Genomic DNA, 21441 nt, shown 5'->3' on the forward strand with positions numbered 1-21441 from the left:
GCGCAGCACGCCCGCCTGCACAGAACACTGCGTAAACTAGGGAAAAAATCTCGGACAGATACAATTTATTACTAACAGCATGGATTTCGGAAAATTTTTTGTACACTCATCCTTTCATCTCATCAAGTATTTATTGAGCACTTACTATGTGCACAGCACATTACTAGGTACCAGGGCTACAGCGGGAAGAGACACAGTTGAATGTCCCTGTGGCTGTGGAGCTGACATGCTGGAGGAGGCAGATCGACCATAAACAATTAAGAAAGTATCAGAGAGTGAATGGCAATCCTGAAGAAAATAAAATGGAGTAAGTCATTTCAAGGCCCGAGGGGGCATCGCTACACAGGGTGTCCCCACACCTGGGTCCTATCTGGAAACTGCAGGAGCCAACATAAAAATATCAAAAGAAACAGCATTGCTGTTCCTCCCCTGGAGAGTATGAGCACCTTCTGTCTCTGAGACATACACAAATGAAATGGGTATGTGATCTCCCAATCAGCCTTCCAAACACAAGTGGTTGAATAATACTCGACAACACAGCTTTTTAATTTTATTATTTATTTATTTTAATACAAAGCTTTGGCATTAGCAATTTTATGAAAAAATAAAATGTACTAAAAATAAATGCTTGTGTGGCATGATTGGTAAATGATGCACAAAAATAGGTTCTTTTTTCCTTCAAGGCAATCAGTCAGAAAGCAGTGTTTTTCTTTCTTCAAAACCATTCTACCCTATGGAATAAAAGGAGAAAAAGAGAGGTCAAGAATTAGTTAAAGGGTATTTGTCAAATTTTTAAAACAGAAAGTAATTCTAACTGAATGGTGGGCTGGGTTGTCCCCAAGTATTTCCCAGAGCAGTTTGGTCAAGCCAGTAAGCCATCAGCATTTCCTGAACTCAGCAGCTTCAGATCTGCGGTTAAGTGGCTCAATCACTTAAAAGTGTGTTAGTACTTCCAAAAGGAAGGCAGGGGAAAGTACAGGTTAATAGCATTTTGTTTAAAAAATGTGGGGACAATTATAAAATTTACAACTTGTCCTGATTTGAACGCGTGTTCTAAACGCCGAAGGCCCTGAGATCTGTAGCTGCTGTCTTTAAAATACGCTCTCCCTTTATACCTCAAACAAACATGTCTTTATTTATTTTGAAATAAGATTTGAGGAGTATGGACTCCCAGGGGTGTAAGGCTTTCTTACAGGAACTCACGGATTTAATGTGCGTGTATTTTGTGTGTGTGTGTGTGTGTGTGTGTGTGTGTCCCCCTAAACCAGGTGCCTGAAGGTACTTGACATCTGAAGTTTCCTGCATTACCCTCAGGCTAAAGCTGTCCCTCTGTAGCCTGGCGGTGTGGGACTGCTCTGGCTTCCTCAACCCTTCTAGAGTCTGGATCATTGCTCTGGTTTCTATATACCTTATCTTCAATGCTGCTCTCTTTTCTGCCTGTTGAGTTCCAGATCCACACTCTGGATCCAAATCACTTACTCTTTGGTCATCATACAGCTCTCCAGCATTTCCTGTTTTATCTCTTCCCCATCGTCCTGACTTTCTCCTTCAGCTCCGTATTTTTACCTAACCTACCTTCTTGCTTTTGGTCTCTACCATGCCAAAGCAATTTCTCAGTCATTAGCAATTTTCTTTTTACTGAAAAGCCTTAGACATAACCTGCTGGTTACCAAAAAAACAAAAAACAAAAAAGACCCACAGTCCAAGTTCCATAGTCTGCCTACTTCCGCCATCACCTACAGTAGACACATCAAACCACACAACTCCTTGAACCTGCCGTGCTTTCCCTCACCTTTGTTTTAATGATGCCTGGCCTGGTTTCTAAGTCACTTCCTCCAGGAAGCCTTTTTGCCTCCCTCAGGGGAGGAGCGGGAGCTCCTCTGCTTCTGTGTGGTACTCATGCCATACTGCCCTGGCACAGATACAGCACTGGGTACAGAGAGCGCTGCAGCCTGTCACCCCAGGGCTCCTGCAGGGCAGGCCTGGTGCCTCAAGCTGGAAGATGGTGCCTCACGAATGGAAGGAAGGCTTAGGGTTAGGGTCATTCACAGTAACTGTGAATGAGGCTCTACACTTGTTTATTACAGTTTATATTTAATATGACACGTTGTTTTTATATTATTTCCTCAGTAGGCATAGGGACTTTTAATGGGTGAGTCAAGATTTTTAAACTTATTTTTTTTGCTGCCTTTCTAAGTAATTATGGGGCTTCCCTGGTGGTTCAGACAGTAAGGAATCTACCTGCAATGCGGGAGACCCAGGTTCATTCCCGGGTTGGGAAGATACCCTGGAGAAGGGAATGGCACCTCACTCCAGTATGCTTGTCTGGAGAATTCCATGGACAGAGGAGTCGGGTGGGCTACAGTCCATGGAGTTGCAAAGAGTTGGACACGACTGAATGACTAACACATGTAAGTATTTAAAAAAAACCCGACGAAGCCAAACATTAAAGGCACTTCTGAAAAATAAAAAGACCGACAAAGACAGAAACCCAATCAAAGGTTCTGCTGCTTTAATCTTCTTTTTTGTCACTGAGTTTTTAGAAAACCAAATTAATCTTTTTCAACCATATTATTTGGAACCCTTAAATGGCCCTCTGGAGTAGTCAAAGAAAAGAAGTATAAAGACTTGGAACCAGAAGTACTGGGCTGGAATCCCAGGCCCTTCCTCCCATGGCATTTCTTGGAGGTCACTCAGCCCCCCTGGGCCTCAGGTTACTTCTTTGTGTTCGTATCTCGGGCTTACTGTGGCTAAAAGGAGAACTAAATGCTCAAAGAAAGAAGAGTATTCATGGTGAGGCTGGGGACAAGTATTTGCTGACACTCCTACAAAAAAAGCTGTCTCAGGAAAATAAACAATCAGATATGTGTGCCAGTGTGAGCAAGTTATTAGGTTGAGGACTTCCCAGATGGCCCAGTGGTTAAAAGTCTGCCTGCTCAGAATGTAAAGGGAACCCACAACCCTGGCATCAAAGGAATGTGCTGTTGTTGTGTAGTCACTATGTCGTGTCCAACTCCTCGCAACCCCATGGACTGCAGCACACCAGGCTTCCCTGTCCTTCACTATCTCCCAGAGTTTGCTCAAACTCATGTCTGCTGAGTCGGTGATGCCATCCAACCATCTCATCCTCTGTTGTCCCCTTCTCCTCCTGCCCTCAGTCTTTCCCAGCAACAGGGTCTTTTCCAATGTAAAAAAATGTAGATCTCAGGTGATGCTGGGAAGAGCAAAATAAAAGAATTAAAAAAGAAGAAAAGAATCTGCCTGCCAATGCAGGGGACACGGGTTTGATCCCCAGGCTGGGAAGATTCCACGCGTAACTAAGTCCACGCACCTCAACTGCTGAGCCTGTGCTCTAGAGCCTGGGAGCCACAACTACTGAAGCCTGGGCCCTAAAGCCTGTGCTCTGCAACAAGAAAAGCCGCTGCAAGAAGTAGCCTGTGTACCACAGTCAGAGAGTAGCCCCTGCTTGCTGCGACTAGAGAAAGCCTGCACACAGTAACCAAGACCTAGCACAGTCAAATAAAAAAGAGGTTATTAGATTGAAAACTAAAAATTCAAAATTCTTCAGCTTAGTGTTTCTCAAATTGCAGGCGGCAACCTATTAATGGATCATAAAATCAATGCAGGAGTTCATGACCCATATTAACAACAAGAAACCACAGAGAAGAAAAGATCTGTGTGTAGTAAGGAAAACTGTGGAACTTCTGTTTCAGTCATACATGTGGGAGTACTGGGTCACAATAGAAAATGTATTTCTTACAGTAGGAGATGATTTTAAAAAGTTTTAAAAACACTGCTTGACCCTGAAGATTCGATAAGGGGTAGCCAGCTGAGACCGTTGTTTTGATCTCTCCCAGGAAGGGATCATTTAGGACAGACAATTCAAGAGGAACTCTGAGAACTAGAAGGAGTCTTAGAACTTCTGTCTGACTCAAACTGCAGCTGCTGCTAAGCCGCTTCAGTCGTGTCCGACCCCATAGACGGCAGCCCACCAGGCTCTGCCGTCCCTGGGATTCGCCAGGCAAAAACACTGGAGTGGGTTGCCATTTCCTTCTTCAATGCATGAAAGTGAAAAGTGAAAGTGAAGTCGCTCAGTCGTGCCCGACTCTTTGCGACCCCATGGACTGCAGCCCACCAGGCTCCTCCGTCCGTGGGATTTTCCAGGCAAGAGTACTGGAGTGCCACTGTCTTTGCCAATCTGACTCAAGATCTGCCTCCATACAGCTCCTGCCTTATAGTTTCCGTCTGAATAAGCAACTCCTGGCAAGCTCATTAGCTTTTAAGACAGCTCATTTTCATGGAGGGAAAATTCTTACTGGCAGGAAGTTCTTCCTTACATTAAATGGAAACCTACCTCCCTGTAGATGCCTCCAGAGCTACATAGGAAGTATTACCCTCTGTAGGCACTGGTTAGTCACCTTGGGACTACTACAAGTATTAACTGGGGGCAATGTGGGTAATAACGGAGTCCCACAAAGGAGTAAGGTCTTGGTAGGCGCACAATCAACAGTAGCTGTTCTCACCTTTGAAAGTCCCGCAAATACTTGAGAACACCTCTTACTTCACCTCAGTCTCCTCTTTTCTAAGGTAAATATCCCCAAAGTATGAAATGATTAAGTTTTCAGATACTTTTATATTGAAATATGTCAATGTTCCTCTTAAAAAAGCTTGAGCAAAACAATTCAGAAATACTGAAATACTCTTAGTAGAGAGTAAAACAGAAACATCAATTCCTTTGACCTAGCCTATATATTTCTACCACAACAACTCAGGAGGATCGCTCAAAAAGAACACTGAAGCCCAATGGACTTGCTGCAGAGCTAGGACTTCTTGGTCTTCAATTATGCTACAGGATTTCAAATTTGCTCCCATTCTTTCAACAAGTCAAGCACATCAGATTCATTTCCTCCCGCTGAGACTGTCTGAATCTTAAATGCTAGTCTACACCCCTCTGCAAATCTCAGAACATGATTTCTATGCATCAGAATCCAGGAACTAAGAAAGGGCTGTAGAGAATACCTAGCTGAACTGCCCAGTCAACTCAAAATCTCTCCTACATCATCCACATCTTATAACTTATTCCTCAAATAAAAACATTTCAAATAAATATTTACTTATGTTGAGGGAAAAATAGATTTATGTAAACGTAAGCTGGTAAACGTTGAGATTTAACAAGGTTTACTTAAATAATAAAACATAGCAGAAAACATACTTTGGGAATTGAAGTTCAATATAACTTGTTCAGTTGCTCACTTGTGTCTGACTTCTGTGACGCATGGCCTGCAGCACAGCAGGCTTCCCTGTCCTTCACTATCTCCCGAAGCTTGCTCAAACCCATGTCCATTGAGCTGATGATGCCATCCAACCATCTCATCCTGTCCCCTCCTTCTCCCCCTGTCCTCAGTCTTTCCTAGCATCAGGATCTTTTCCAATGAATTTGCTCTTCGTATCAGGTGACCAAAGTATTCGAGCTTTAGCTTCAGCATCAGTCCTTCCAATAAAGAGTCAGGGTTGATTTCCTTTAGGATTGACTGTTTGGATCTCCTTGCAGTCCAAGGAAGTCTGAAGAGTCTTCTCCAGCATCACAGTTCAAAAGCCATCAATTCTTCGGTGCTCAACCTTCATGGTCCAACTCTCATATCTGTACATAACTACTGGAAAAACCATAGCTTTGACTATATGGGAACTTTGTTGGCAAAGTGATGTATGTTTTTTAATATGCTGTCTAGGTTTGTCATAGCTTTCCTTCCAAGTAGCAAGCATTTTTTAATTTCACGGCTGCAGTCACTGTCTCCAGTGATTTTGGAGCCAAAGAAAATGAAATCTGTCACTGTTTCTAATTTTTCCCTATCTATTTGCCATGAAGCGATGGGACCAGACATCATAGTCTTAGTTTTTGAATGCTGAGTTTTAAGCTAGTTTTTTCCCTCTCCTCTTTCACCTTCATCAAGAGGCTCTTTAGTTCCTCTTTGCTTTCTGCCATTAGAGTGGTTATCATCTGCATATCTGAGGCTGTTGACACTTCTCCCAGAAATCTTGATTCCAGCTTGTGATTCATCCAGCCCAGCATTTCCCATGATGTGTACTCTGCATAGAAGTCAAAGAAGCAAGGTGACAATATACAGCCTTCACGTACTCCTTTCCCAATTTGAACCAGTTCATCATTTCATGTCTGGTTCTAACTGTTGCTTCTTGACCTGCATACAGGTTTCTCAGGAAGCAGGTAAAGTGGTCTGGTATTCCCATCCCTTTAAGAATTTTCCACTGTTTGTTGTGATCCACATAGTCAAAAGGCTTTCGTGTAGTCAACGAAGCATAAGTTTTTCTGGAATTCCCTTGCTTTTTCTATGATCCAATGGATGTTGGCAATTTGATCTCTGGTTCCTTTGCCTTTTCTAAATCCAACTTGTACATCTTCAAGTTCTCGGTTCATGTACTGTTGAAGTCTATCTTGAAGGATTTTGAGCTTGCTAGCATGTGAAATTGGAGAAGGCAATGGCACCCCACTCCAGTACTCTTGCCTGGAAAATCCCATGGATGGAGGAGCCTGGTAGGCTGCAGTCCATGGGGTCGCTGAGAGTCGGACACAACTAAGCGACTTCACTTTCACTTTTCACTTTTCACTTTCATGCATTGGAGAAGGAAATGGCAACGCACTCCAGTGTTCTTGCCTGGAGAATCCCAGGGACGGCGGAGCCTGGTGGGCTGCTGTCTATGGGGTCGCACAGGGTCGGACACGACTGAAGTGACTTAGCAGCAGCAGCAGCAGCATGTGAAATGAGTGCAATTGTGCAGTAGTCTGAACATTTTTTGGCATTGCCTTTCTTTGAGATTGGAATGAAAACTGACCCTTTCCAGTCCTGCGGCTACAGCTGAGTTTTCCAAATTTTTCCAAATTTGCTAGCATATTGAGTGTAGCACTTTAATAGCATCATCTTTTAGGATCTGAAGTAGCACAGCTGCAATTCCAATACCTCCAACTAGCTTTGTTTTTAGTGATGCTTCCTAAGGCCACTCGACTTCATACTCCACGATGTCTGGCTCTAGGTGAGTGATCACACCACCATGGCTATCTGGGTCACGAAGATCTTTTTTGTATAGCTCTTCTGTATATTCCTGCCACTTTGTCTTAGTATCTTCTGCTTCTGTTAGGTTTATATCGTTTCTGTTCTGTACTGTGTTCATCTCTGCATGAAATATTCCTTTGGCATCTCTAATTTTCTTGAAGCGATCTCTAGTCTTTCCCATTCTATTGCTTTCCTCTGTTTCTTTGCATTGTTCACTTAAGATACCTTTATTATTTCTTCCTGCTCTTCTTTGGAACTCTGCATTCAAACGGGTATATCTTTCCTTTTCTCCCTTGCCTTTCACTCCTCTTCTTTTCTCAGCTATTTGTAAGGCCTCCTCAGAGCCTTACTCAGGCACAACAAATGTCTGGGAAGCTAATATATAAAAATACATTTACCATGCATTTATTTACTTCTTTGACTACTATCCTGTTTATATTTGTCAAGTTTCAGAATTCACTAGATCTGCTTATAGCATTAAAAAAGTAAAGCACAATTAGTCATGATCGAGTACTTATATAGTATTTCATCACAATAGAAGGTGGTGCTCCCAGATACATGGACTTTTGATTAACTTGAGTTAAGTCACTATCGTCAAGCCTTGGGTGAACTTGCAGAGTGTGGTAAGGGAGGCAGAGTGCTTTCAACCCCAGGTGAGCAGCAGTCCATGACCCATGGAGGCCTGGGCCTGCCTGGGTTCCACAGCTCTGCTTTTGTATCTGGCCACAGATCTTGCTCACTGCTTGATCTTGCTCACAGGGTCTCCCCAGTGGCTAGACTGGGTCAGTCTTACTGACATCACAGTACACAAGTTCAGTGTAACACTGTTAGAAGAGCAAACTATAATAGTAGGTAGATGGTATAAGGTGGAATTTACTAGTAATATCCAGACAAATCATTAACATGTGAAAAGACAGAATCTACTCATATAGAAGACCATCTTAGAAATGGAGGAGGGTACCCAAAAAACTGAAACAGAGCAATTAAATTGAAAAGGCAATCTCATTTTGACTGCAATTTTTTGGTAAAAGTGAAACGGGAAATAAGAGAGATTTCAAAGAATTAATGAAGAATAATTATAATTTATTTGCTAAAATAAACTTTTCAGAATTAAAATCACATAGGAATTTTTCATCAATATTCTTAGAAGGAGACATTGAATAAGAGTGGGTATTTATTTATTTATTTTTGGCTGCACTGAATGGCTTGTAGATCTTAGTTTCCAGACAAGGGATCGAACCCAGGCCCCCAACAGTCGAAGTGTGGAGTCCTAACCACTGGACTGCTGGGGAATTTCCAACCATTATCTTTTTTTCCAATCCCCTAGAATTAAAATGGACTTAAAAAAATTAAGTACTGTTACAAAAAGTTAACACAGAAAAGCATATAGGAGAGAAAAACATCATCCAAAATTTTACTAAATTCAGAAAATCACCATTAATAATTTGGTCACCATCCTTTTATCCATCCATATGTGTGTACACACACACACACACACATACACACACACACTCTCTCTCTCTCAACTTCTCTAAATGGAATTATGGAAATTGTCATTCAGAGTGGTTTTGACTAAGACATAGAAATAATAGTCAAATGAATAACTGTACTAACAACCCTCTACGAAGGCTGATGGGAGAAGGGATGGACTAAGACATGGGTCTAAGATCTATGACTCAGATTCTGAGTCATGCATGCGTTTATGAATGGAACTCTAACTTAAAACAGGTTGTCTATTGAGCATTCTCTAAAATATCTAAAACATGAACTGAGCACCTGGCCAATTCTGAGTGGCAGCAAGGTGACTATTAAATTACTTAACAATTCCCTAAAAGTACCCAGTGTGCAGCTACTTGCTTGGTTTTTGCTCATTTGAGAAATTTTAAGAAGTGGGCTTACATTATCATCTTGTCTGATGGGTTGGTATGGGAGTAAGCAAAAGAGGTGACTTCAGGAGAAATAAATATTTCCCTCCAAACTGAGGGTTGATTACAGGCACTCGTGAGCTCTTATGATTCTATTTCATGGAAGAAAATTAAATTCATTTGCCAAGTGATAAAGACAGATGGCCATCTTCTTCATACAACTTTGAAAGAATCTCAGAGGAATTGTTTTGGCTAACATTTATTGAGCACTTATTATGTACGAGGCACTGTGCTAAGCACTTTATATGCTGATACTTACAACAATCCTATGATGTACTCCTACCATTATTCTTGTTTTATGGATGACTAAAATGAACTTCAGATAAATATTATATAGGTCTCACAAGAAAAATATGGAGGAGCAGGTAGTCATATCCAGGTATGTGTGACTCTAGAGTCTGAGCTATTAACACTGTGCTATGTTGAAGTAAAACTGCATCAGGTGGGCCCAAGAGAAGCAGCCAGCTGGTGACCTACTGGATGAGGTTGAGACTACTCATCTGAAGACTGCCAAGTGACCATGACATCCTCTCAATATGTAATACGTCAAGGATGCCAAAGGGTACTTCTTTTAAGTATTTAGCCAAAAGATCAGGTTAGAAGTAATAATATCACGTCATTGGAAACGGAAGTGTCTTGCCCATTGTTTCTACAGTTGGACTATGAGCATTTAATTAAATCAATTACATGAGCGTGGTTGGTTGTTACTAATCAACTAAAGTGCCAGGACATAACAGAATACAGAAAGCACAGGAACTCCACCAATTCAAGTTCAAATTTCAGCAGTGTTCCAGGGATGCTTTCATCTTGAATAAGTTTTCATGAATATTGCTTAAAAGAAAGGACTGAATAATATCCTAATGTAAATGCCCCAAGTTTAACGCAAAACAAATAAAGCTGCCCCCATGGAAACAAGCTACCCCCATGGAAAGCTACTTTTGGAAAACCACTGGATCAAACTGGACCTCAACAGTTATCCAGACCAAATTTTCCATCCAACAGCTCTGACAAGTAAAACTCAGCTTCTGCCTGCATTCCTGGTCCAGGGCACTCCCTACCCCCACAGCAAACCATCTCACTGGTTCTTCCTTTTACCAAGGTGAAATTTTGCCTATCTGTAACCTGGTCTTCATTTTGTCCTATGAAAATACAGTCTATGCTTATTTATTTTTTTTCCTGATCGTCTTTCTAATATTTAGAAGTCATAGATCTTTCTGATTGCTTCTTTCTTGCAGGTTAAACGTCCATGTTCCTGTAACCATAGGTCAGCGTGCCAGTTCTCCACTGAAAGCTAAGTATATAAAACTCCAGGTAAAGTTTGATGCGCACGCGGGGCTCGTCCCCCACGGCTAATCCCATCAATGATCAGGACGTGGGGATTCTCTACATACTACAACTGTACTGCTTTTCTTGGCATTTGTTCCATTGTTGATTTATTCTAACCTTGTGGCTAATGAAAGCCCCGAAATCTTTTCTAAAGTGAACAAAGTGAACTCCCAATCAGTGTTACTGTTTGTGAAATAAACTGTTTTGTTAGGTATGATCCCATCAGTATCAGTATGAAATTGGTGGAAGCCAATTCTCATGATCTTTACGAAAATGACATATTTTCTGGGATCATTTGGCACATGCAATCCAAAAAACAATTTGTTACTTACTCATTAGCATTCAAGCTAGCTGTGGCTCTGATGATCATGTAGCAGAGTGTGAGGGCACTGAGGAGGCCAAAACTGGCAATAATAAACCATTCTTCTGTTGACAAAGGAAAGGGAGGAAATCACTCTGGGGAGAAGACTTAAGTCAAATCGATGTCAACATTTCCCTCAAATGCAACGAAGCAGACGTCAACGAAGGTGTAAGCCAAGACTGGCACAAGGAAATGAAGCAGGAGGAGGTTTGCCAGAGAGATACTAAGTGCAGAAGGTTAGTGGAAGTAGTGGTGAAAGCTGCAAGGGAGAAAGGAAAGCATGGCCCAAACATTTCTTCCAGTTAAGGTCCTGAGGTCTGTGAGAGGTGTGGCCACCAAAATGTGTGCAGAAAAAAGATGTATATAAAATGGCACACGGACACATTTTTAAAATTGTTAATTTAAATGACAGTAAAGTGGACCAGCCATACTTATAACCTCTTTTTCTTCATCTGTCACTTCTGCATGCTTGTGTCATTCATTCCTAAAGAAAGGCTTAGAAAGATGGAGCAGTGGTCCCCAAAGGTCTCGTGGGTACTCCAAGCAGTTCGCAGGCTGGCCTCCATGGCATTCTCATCTATATTCTTTTTGTCTATGAGTGGGTTTACTTAAGAGTCTTTTTTGAAAAAGGACATCTTATTGGTGTCTCCTGCAAAGAAGAAGACTACCCTTCACGACTCCACCACTAAGAAGCAGCACTGGCTGTTAAGGCTTTATTAAGCAGAAGTAGAAAGGGAAGCTTATTCACAAGAGACTTGGCCCATCAAAGAGATGAAAACCTCTGGTACACAGAACTCTAAAGGTTTTTTATCTAGTCCCTTTCTAGATCTAGGAAATCAGTTAATATTTTCTCTTGACTTTTCAAACTCTGTATCATCAGGGTAATATTTCAAAAACAGTATTTACTGAGAACCATAAAAACAACCTGAGAATCAATCTGACTTCCTAAAAAGTTTTAACTATATTTCCTAAAGTATACACAAACTAGGACTATTTAACAAAGTTTTACACAGTAAAATTCCCTATACACTTGCAATAATGCAGAGAGAAGAAATTTATACTTGGAATGCCAAACGTTTACATGTGAAAGCTATGTGTAACATGGGTGTTTCTAATCTGCTTCCCATGGATCTTACAGCTATGCAACACTGTGTGTGCCCACTAATTCTTCTAGAAAAAGGCTATTATACTTTCATCGAATTTTAAAGCTGGTGATCTTCAAAAGGTTAAGAAGAACTGTTCTTCAGGATTCCAGAATGCTGAGTTGTTCTACAAGCATTTCTCTGCCCATCTTGGTTTACATTATTAAAATGCACAGCAAGCTCTTTCTTTTTAGATAACAGTGCAGCCACTGCTTCTTGGAATACAAATTCTTCATCAACAGAGTGAATTTATAAGGTCTTTAAGTCAAAATAACAAACATTCAAGAACCCATGCAAAAATCCACCATTTTTAACCCCATATATTTTAAATTAGAAAAAATAAATGTTGGTCATCAATTTCAAGAAGCTTAATATAGCATTCTTTATTTTTTTCTTCTTAAGACTTTTTTATGCATGATAAGCCCACTAACTTCAATTACATCTATGTTTCCAATTTTGAATATAGCATCCAGACATGCATGGCATTTCAGTTATAAAAATTAGTAACCAAAAAGAAGTAAACACCGTCACAATAACACCCGATGGGCCCAGAGGCACGTTAGCACCAACCCGCTGCAGGCAGGATCTCATCAGCTCTGTCCTCCCCAGTGTGTGTTTAGCACGGTGCCTTGCGGACAGTGGCTGCTGGCTGAGCGCACTGTAGTTACTACGGCACTACAGAGCTTTGAGCTTAAAGGAGAAGCAGCTTTGGTCTAATTTAACCACATGAATTTCATTTTAACATGTACAAATTTGCTAAAGGTGATTAATTTGACACATGAAGTAATATTTTTATCATCAAAATGTAAGATTTTGAGAGGATATTTCTGTATAAAATATAATGCAATAATTACTTAATGTAGTAGTAGGTGCTCAATAAATGTTGATCAATGAAAGACCTACCAATAATTCATTAATAAACAGGCAACCTTTGTCTCCTTTATTACTATTACATCATTTTAAAAAAATCTAGCCCATAAAACCTAAATGTCAAAGCAGGAAAACATGAAATGCTGTTAAAACAAACCACTGGGAAATGGTAAGAAATTAGCCAAAATGTATCAAAGAATAGTTTTACTGATTCTATAACTTAACGACCTCTCCTTGAGTTTAAACAAATGAGAATAAAACCTGCAAAATCATTTTCTAACAATTTCTGGTTGGCTAAAAACATGTATAAATCAACTGAATAGACCACCCAAGTCTTACTACTTAAGGGGAAAGTCTTTTTGTAATAGTTTTATCCATTTTACTGACTCCCAGAAGTTGAGAGGAGTCCCATTAGGGTTAGGGCTTGAAGCTATAGGCAAGCACAGCATATACTGAAAAAGGCAGCACCAGAGTGGTGATGAGGAAGATGGGGTGAAAGGTTGTTAGAAGAGAATAACACAAAGAATGGATTGAAAACAGCTGGCTTGTTACCGGGTGAATGTCCACTCACACGCCTGCCAGCCCACTCATACTTTGGAAAGGCCATCAAAGCATTCAGAGCATTTTTTTTTTTCTTGTCAACATTTCAACAATCATGACATTCATAACTAGCCCAGAACATTTTTTAAAAGTAGAGTATCTTATGGCTTTTCTCACACCTCTTGTACAATTAAAGAAAGATGCCAAATGTCATAAAAGTATAAAATACAGTGAGCAGCAACTGGCTATCTCAACTGTTCTTAAAGTTGTGAGTTTTAGGTTCAAATTCTGGATGAGTGTTTTACTAAGTTTCTGCAGCACAGGAACTAGAGACCATTGGGGCTCACAGTTACACAGCACACCTGTGACACTGCGGACGTCCCACCTCACATCCCTGCGTGCAACACCACCACTTCAAAACAGGCTGATAACGCAGCTATTAAGATAGACCTCTGATCAACTGCTCATCAAATGGCAACTATAATCATTACTCAAATAAAAATACACAAGTTTCTTACTAGAAAGGAAGTTTCATGATTACAAATATCTGTTTTAACAAAAGCACCCATGACTTTCTCAGTTACAGACTTAAGTCACTGGCCCCGGTGGCCGATCGCCTCAACTCTTCACCACATGTCAAATATCAGCAGCAAGCCAGTCCCACGCCCTGGGCACAGGGCCCACTTACTTGTTACTGCGATGTTGATCTCTCCTGTTCGAGGAGTGAGCTCGCCATCCTGAGGAAGAGGCGAGATCCCCGAAGTGCGAAGTGGCTCAAGGCCAAGGGAGTTGTCGCTGGCGAGCTCACCTAGGGCCGATCTTCGGTTAACCGCTTGGGTTCTGGTGAGCCTTTCCATATCAAATGCTACATTATCAGTACACGGTAAATTTGGCTGCAAAATATTTCCAGGTTAAAAGTGCTTGTAAGATTAACAGATCCTTTTATCAAATTCTAAATGCTTGACATCCTGTTGAAAAGATTTTATCAGTTTTTTCCATGTGATTTCCTTTCATTTCTTCCCGCCCCATTTACACTTTCCATTCTTGTTCCAGAGTTTTTATTTAAAAGAAACAGATGATTTCTTCCCCAAAATGATACAAAGGAAAGCCAAAATCCACTGTAGAACTGAGAAAACTGGATACTTCATCTTTATAAAGGACAACTTTTTGTGAACATGGCTCACAGGCAAAGAGATTCATTATCATTATTATAAAGTTGACAATCAGTGCAGTGTATCACTTTGGTGCATGTGTTAACACAGATAACATAAAATATCCCTTTCACCCTATTAACTGTTCTGTAACACCTCATCTTTTGCTAGTCAGGTTTTAAATATATTTCACCTTTAAAACATAAAGCATACAACCAAGAGTAGATCAACAGTGAAAAGTCTTCTGACTCTAAAAAAACCTGTTTCAAAATTTAAGCATCTAATGCTAAGGGAGAGGAACAGAGTGCTGTGGGGCTAAAGGCTACTATCATCCACTAAATAGTGGATATGGAAGGCCAGGGATGCTGCCAGACAGTCTCAAGGACGGCCCTCACCAGAAGGGATTATCTAGGCCAGTGTCAAATTAAGAGGTAAAGAAACTACAAATCACTGACATGACCTTTGAAGATGTGAGGATAAATGGGGCACTACTACCTAACTGGATTGCTTCTAAAATGTCATCTGATAGCATATTTTAAATAGGATTAATCAGATCTGCAAAGCTAAAATGAGGAATTCATCTGTTGGGTCAACATAAACTTTCTCCTCTATATGGAGATTATTCAATCACTCTTGAAAGAACTCCAGGGTCCTCAGGTAGTCAATGCTGGCTCACCTGGCTATGGCTGAAGTGCTCTATGTGGCTGGCACCCAACCAAAGCCCCTACCCAGCTGTCAGAGATCTGCTCAGGGCTGACACTGCCTACCCTCACTGACTGCAATTACCAACATCTGGGAGAGCAAAGCCCAGAGAAGGGAATGGCACCCCACTCCAGTACTCTTGCCTGGAAAATCCCATGGGCAGAGGAGCCTGGTGGGCTGCAGTCCATGGGGTCGCTAAGAGTTGGACACGACTGAGCGACTTCACTTTCACTTTTCACTTTCATGCACTGGAGAAGGAAATGGCAACCCACTCCAGTGTTCTTGCCTGGAGAATCCCGGGGAGGGGGGAGCCTGGTGGGCTGCCGTCTATGGGGTTGCACAGAGTTGGACACGACTGAAGTGACTTAGCAGCAGCAGGAGAGCAAAGCCAAATTCAAGAGGAAGAAACATAAGTAATGACACTGTTTTATACCATGTTGAATGCAGAAAAAATTACTACTGGACTACAGTTAAAAATCCACATTCTACTCCTTAAAAAAAAAAAGATATTGGAATATAGAAAAATCACATCCTTCTTTCTACCTTAGTTCTTCATCACACACCTACCACCCAACAGAAGCATGCTTTAAAGTAGACTGGCACAGTTCTTCAGCTGCCCTTCCATGAGTTCTCCGATGGGGGCTGGACTGTGATGTGGGAAAAATGTAGTAATGGACCAACAAGACTATCTGGCAGAGAAAGCCTATGTTATGTTATGCTTAGAGGTAAAACGACAGACGTATTAACAAAATAGGAAACATACCACAATGCCCAGGGCCTTCAAAATATTAAGTTTGCACATAGGACAGGTACAATGTTCACTAAGCCAGGGATCCACGCAGGATTTGTGGAAAACATGCCTATAAAAAAACAGAGAATTATATCACAAATTATATCCTGAAAAACTCTTAGGCCAAAATGTAAAGAAACGAAATTTTTAGTTAGTCTGTTTGGTCCCAAGAGACAAATAGTGAGGATGTACTAAAACAGAGCTGGCAGAAAATCTCCTAAATCCAATCTTATATGTTAACAGCACTGTATAATGAGAACTGATAAGTAGTATTTGGCTGTTTGGTTTTATTCCATCAAATCCCAAATAAAGATTTGAGGAAAAGTAGGAAATTTACTAAGAATGAAGATAACTATATTTTATAAATCAGTTGTTTCCAATATCTAAAGCAGAAAAATAGAATTTCAAAAAATACTAACCAGAAGTTAAATATTAACCAGGAGTTTAAACTCTATATAATTAGTTTCATGGACTTCTGTTCAAACGTTGTTTAAAACATTACTTAAAGAGTTCTTGTAAAACAGATAGACAGGGAGCCCAGCCTGGCACTCTGTGAGTACCTAGATGGGTGGCGGGGGGAGGGGAGGGATGCTCAAGAGGGAAGTGGTATATGTCTGATTATGGCTGATTTATGTTGTTGTATAGCAGAAACCAACACAACATTGTAAAGCAATTTTCCTCCAATTAAAAAAAAATAAACCAAAGGTAAAAACAAAAAAATAAGTAAATGAAATGAAAAAAACAAGACTTCTAAGCAACCCAAGTTAAATGCTTATAAAGTTACAGGGTAGTTGGGACTATTTTTAGGGATGAGCTGTGCTTAGGGATCAGATAACATTTAACCAGCAGTTTTTAGCTGAAATGTTGAAGGGAGAGAGGATGGGCGATTTTTATTCCAGAGAGTGGACAGTCACATCCTTGTGACTGGAAATAAGTCATGGAGGGTTTTGCATTCTTGAAGAAGGTCCCTGTGCCCTATGGAAAGGGGAAAAGACAGTGAGGGAGCTGTTGGAATCATTTCTCAAGCTCCTGTGCCTCCCTATGGTAGCTCTGAGAGCCTGAAATGAGGCCACAAGGAAGCCCCCGCGTCCTGGCCCATGGGGCAGGGGCAGAGACAGGGGCCAGGACAGGCACCATTATCTAATCACAGTCTCGGGACAAGATAAAAGAAATTTTGAGAAAGATACCAAATTGAACCATCATATGCTTTTTAAATGTTGTTTATTTGTACTTTATATATTAGCTTATAAGTAGTTATGTATACCTTTTCAAAATGTATATACCTGTTTTAAAACGTAGCTTCGATTTAAAAAAGTAAGAGATTTAGAAAATTCACTGTTTTAATTGGGATTTGGAAGAAACATTCATGCTTACAGTTTCAACCCAAATAACCGATCATCACTCGGTAGCCTTGTGCCCACTTTTTGGGGGAAGAATCAAGATGTGTGTGCGTGCTTAGCCATGTCCAACTCTGCCCAGATCTCCTGCATGACAGGCGGATTCTCTACCCACTTCGTCACCTGAGAAGCCCAAGAATTAAGACATTGGCAACTAAATGGTAGTAAAGGACCTGCCCGCCAGTGCAGGAGACATGAGATGCGAATTCCATCCCTGGGTTGCGAATCTCCCCTGGAGGAGGGCTTGGCAACCCACTCCAGTATTCTTGCCTGAAGAATCCCATGGACAGAAGAGCCTGGTGGGCTACAGTCCATAGGGTCACAGTCAGTCAGACACGACTGAAGTGACTTAGTACACACAGTCTGAAACTTAGATAACGCAATGAATCAGAACCTCATCAACCCTGAAGGTTTTCACTTAAAGGGTCAAAGTCATCGAACCATAGGCAAGACCTAAACTCATTTAGTATACATAACACATTGTCACGTCTGTTTACTGTTCCTTGCATCTGGAGTGTACTCTGAAAGGGAGATAAAGGCTTGCCCCAGAATTCTGCTGAGGGTATTCTCAGAGGTGGGGATTATTCCCCAGCAGCTGTGACGGTGTTGGCTGTGGCCTAAGAAAGATAAGAACAAGGCCTCCAGTCCTTTTTTCAGATACAGACCCCTTTAGGTCTGACATAAATGACAGCTCCTCCTCACTGCAAGGGCACATCTGCCTTTATTTGGCAATGTTTCTGGGAGGTCTATGGACCAGTGAGGGTTTGGTCAGCGTTGGCAGAGATGGGGGGCTGGGGAGGTGCTCTCAGCCAGTTCGATGCAGTGTGGACAGTGGACTTGGGCCAGTTGGCAGATGACAGAAGGCTGTGTGACCTCTGGTGCAGCTGCTGTGGTGCTGGGGAGCTGACCTGAACCAGCTGTCTGTGGAAATCCTGGTTTAAGTCAGCACTGCTGGCTTTTACCTTCCCTTCTTACCAGCGTTTCTGCTTTCCTCTTTTCTTATTATCTAGCTTTTCTTTTCTATTACCGGTTATTTGGAACGAACAAAATGGTTTAATCCCGTAATTTTTAAAGCTGTGTAAGTTGAGTGTTCTCTGTCCCTTTAACCTTAGTTATAAATGGATTTCTCTTATGTCAGGGTCCTTAAGTGTTCCCTTGTAGGTTTGCCGATCTAAAACAAAGTGTCTGGTTCCCTGTGGAGCACTGTAATGAAGGAAAACAAAGACCAACTGTTCTCTAGGGACAAGCTGGGAAAGAAAGCCTCTCTTCCTTAGCTAACTCAAAATCAGAAAGCTTTTTGTTTTTTCTCCATGAAAACCCCTTTCCTTTAGGCTATCTGCCCAGCCTATGGCTTTGCCACCCTCAGTCGCCACCCCAGCCAGCAAGCTGCCCCTTCCTCCCTCCCTCCCAAACGTCTTCCTCCAGTCACGCTCTTTCCAGGATTACAACAGTCTAGCTCCTGCACCTGGCCCAGGAAACATCAGTCTAATTCCCACAGCACAGCTCTCTCTCTTCACCTGCTGGCCCTTCTGATACAAGCCGTCACTCTCCCTCAGGCCACTGACAGCACTGTCGTGAAGAGCTGCCCTGTATTCACCGATCTCTTCTTCGTCACCTGTTTTCTTTACCTCTTGCTTCTGTCTCCTCAGGTCTACTGTTTTACCAAACTCCACACGGCCTTCCCTTCCTCCTGGGCAAAGTTCTGCTCCTACCACAGCCTGAGCCGTAACAAACAGCCCTTTCTGACTACCAGCTGTCTCATCTGAACACTGTGGGGGAGAAGCACAGTGGGGAAGGCTGCCTGCCATCTACCTCGTGAGGCTGTTTGGAGCAGTAAGTGAAAAACTTAGGAAAGGCACCAAGGATATGCCAATAAAAGGTATTATTAAACATACAACCAGGCAGAGTAATGCCAGTATTTCACACAACTCCTGCTACACGGTCAGAACACTTTAGCGTGCCTCAGGTCTCTGCACGCCCGCGCCAGAGTGATCTCTTACAGGCTTGCAGATGTATGAAAGGCATCCACAGACACCTCAGAGGGGCACGTGGGGCCAGTCAGACCTGGAAAGAACTCCTTCCCACGGTTCTAAAAAGTCCCGAATAATAAAAACGCACACAAACACAGAAAAGGGCCCCACACACTTAGGGCTGAGCGGTGCACACGGACGGAAAGCGGGTGATGCGTTGGGGAACAATGAAACATGTAAAGGACAAGTGTATCAGAGCTTCAGAAAAGTCCTTTATTCCTATTAGAAATACTTTGGGATACAGAAGTACTTTGGGATATATGGAAGTATAGAACAGAAAAGGGAAAAAAACCAGTAACATTAAAACACAATGCCTTCCCGCTCTCCTACTTCCCAACGCACTGTAAGCTAGAGTGATCAGAACAATGGCTGGGGAGGGGCGTGAGGCGTCTACACTGAAGGCGAGTTGTTTTCACAGCTCTGCAGCCTCTTGGTGCCGTGCAACAACCTGGCAAATATAAAAGGATCCAGGATTACTAAAGGTCAGAGACAAGAACTCCTCTTTTCCCCGAACTAGGACTGGCAGTAGACACTGTTTAAATAGGCTTTCCCTCTGAGGAGGGGCATCACAGCAGTGTCTCTGCCAGCCGCCAGGCGACTGACCCACTTTAGCTTCCAAGGTGGCATCTTAGACATACAATGAGCCAAGCTGCAGCACTCTACTTCTGAAAAGTGTTTTTAAGCACTAAAAATTTTGTGGCTGACCTTTAAATAGAAGAGCTGCAAAGCAGGGTGCCAGTCTTCCAGTTTCTAAGTTGTGTTGGCTACCATCCAGAGGATGGCCGACGGTGGTCAGCTGACACAAGGAGGAGGTCCCAGTGCGGGGCTGACTGCCATCTGTCCTCAGGGAATTAACGTGACAAAGGTAAAGAGTAAAGGCCACGCAAGAAGCCGATCCACAAGAGGTTTGCTCTCTGTAGAAAGTTTTAGTTCAGTCTTGGGATAGGTATGTTAAAAGGAAGGACAGACAGACATAAAGGCACCTGTACTTTCTTCCTGCCTTACTCAGGGGAAGAAGAGATGGTGAGTGCAGATGCTTTTCAGAATCTGGCTGTAAAGGGGAGAAGCTGTAGGGTGGCACAGCTTTGGAGCTGGGTTTAAAAGAGAGTTATAAAAACTGGAGAGGAAATGCTTGAGCGTGATGAAATGCTGGTGGGCAGACACAGAAGAACAAGAACTGGAGGGAGCAAAGAGTCAAGAGCCAGGTTTCAAGGATGGGAAGGTGTTGGCACACACAGGCCCAGGTTGAAAAAGCACATTAGAACCAAGGAGGCGGTCCTCTGTCCTGATGGGAGGCAAGGTTGCAAGGGTGGGTGTGGAGGCAGGTACGTGTGAAGGCTTAGGATCAGTAAGCCAGGAGAATTTCAACTAACAGCCTTGGTTTCTGTGAAGATAATGGTGACGTATCTGACGAGAGTGAGGAATAAAGGGATGAGTGAAGATGTTTAAGGAGAATAGATACCCCTGGATGTGCTGCTTGAGGAGAAGGGAGAAATGACCAGGGAAAAAGAGGGGCTCTGGGCAGTGCTTCAGGCCCAGCTAGCCTTCCAGGCACCAGAGCTGTCCGACCAGAGCTAAAGGAAGACATAGGCGAGTCACACATCAGACCAGTTTTAATGACCCACAGACTACAGAGGGAAGGGAGAGTATCTGAGAGAGAGAGAGACCAGAGCAAGTAGCACACAAGAGTTGTTAATTCAAAGGTACTTGAAAGGGATCCATGGGAAAACAGAGGCTTGGAGAAGATGTGGAATAAAGATGAGTATTTGTGTGGAGCCATTCTCTAGATCAGGCGTCCTCAACTGGAGGCATTTGTGGTTGTCAATGGCCATGTGCGGGGGGTGTTACTGGCACCTACTAAGTGGAGCCAAAGATACTGCTAAATAACTCGCAATGCAGGGGGAGCCCTTCAAACCTGCCCAACAAAGAAATGTCTGGTCCCGAATGTCAACAGTGCCCAGGTGGAAAGACCTTGCTCTAGGTCAAAAACTGTCAACTTGGGTCATACAAAACGTTGCTTGACTGCAAAGTTAGTTTTACTGCACCTCAGAATCATGCTGTTGTCACCATCTCAGTTAGAGGAAATGTTTTGTGAGCAGGCTGTGCAGCACAGAGAAAGCTACAACCAGCTTCAAAGTAA

General features: G+C 42.3%; 1 protein-coding gene across 2 annotated transcripts in view; it reads right to left on the bottom strand.

Annotated features, from left to right (window-relative positions):
* Nucleotides 1–550: 550 nt before the first annotated feature.
* Nucleotides 551–21441, bottom strand: part of RNF130 (ring finger protein 130) — a 142223-nt gene continuing 121332 nt past the window's right edge. Inside the window, exons 6-9 of one of the 2 annotated variants that reach the window (XM_005893437.2) lie at nt 15848–15944; nt 13920–14124; nt 10651–10744; nt 551–731 (exon numbers count right to left, since the gene is read on the bottom strand). In XM_005893437.2, the coding sequence (XP_005893499.2) occupies nt 716–731; nt 10651–10744; nt 13920–14124; nt 15848–15944 (412 nt within the window). In that variant the 3' untranslated portion in view covers nt 551–715. The remainder of the gene's footprint in view (nt 732–10650; nt 10745–13919; nt 14125–15847; nt 15945–21441) is intronic. The other variant, XM_070373496.1, reaches the window with a different exon arrangement.

This window comes from Bos mutus, chromosome 7 (genome assembly GCF_027580195.1).
Source record: "Bos mutus isolate GX-2022 chromosome 7, NWIPB_WYAK_1.1, whole genome shotgun sequence".
Lineage (NCBI taxonomy): Eukaryota > Metazoa > Chordata > Mammalia > Artiodactyla > Bovidae > Bos > Bos mutus.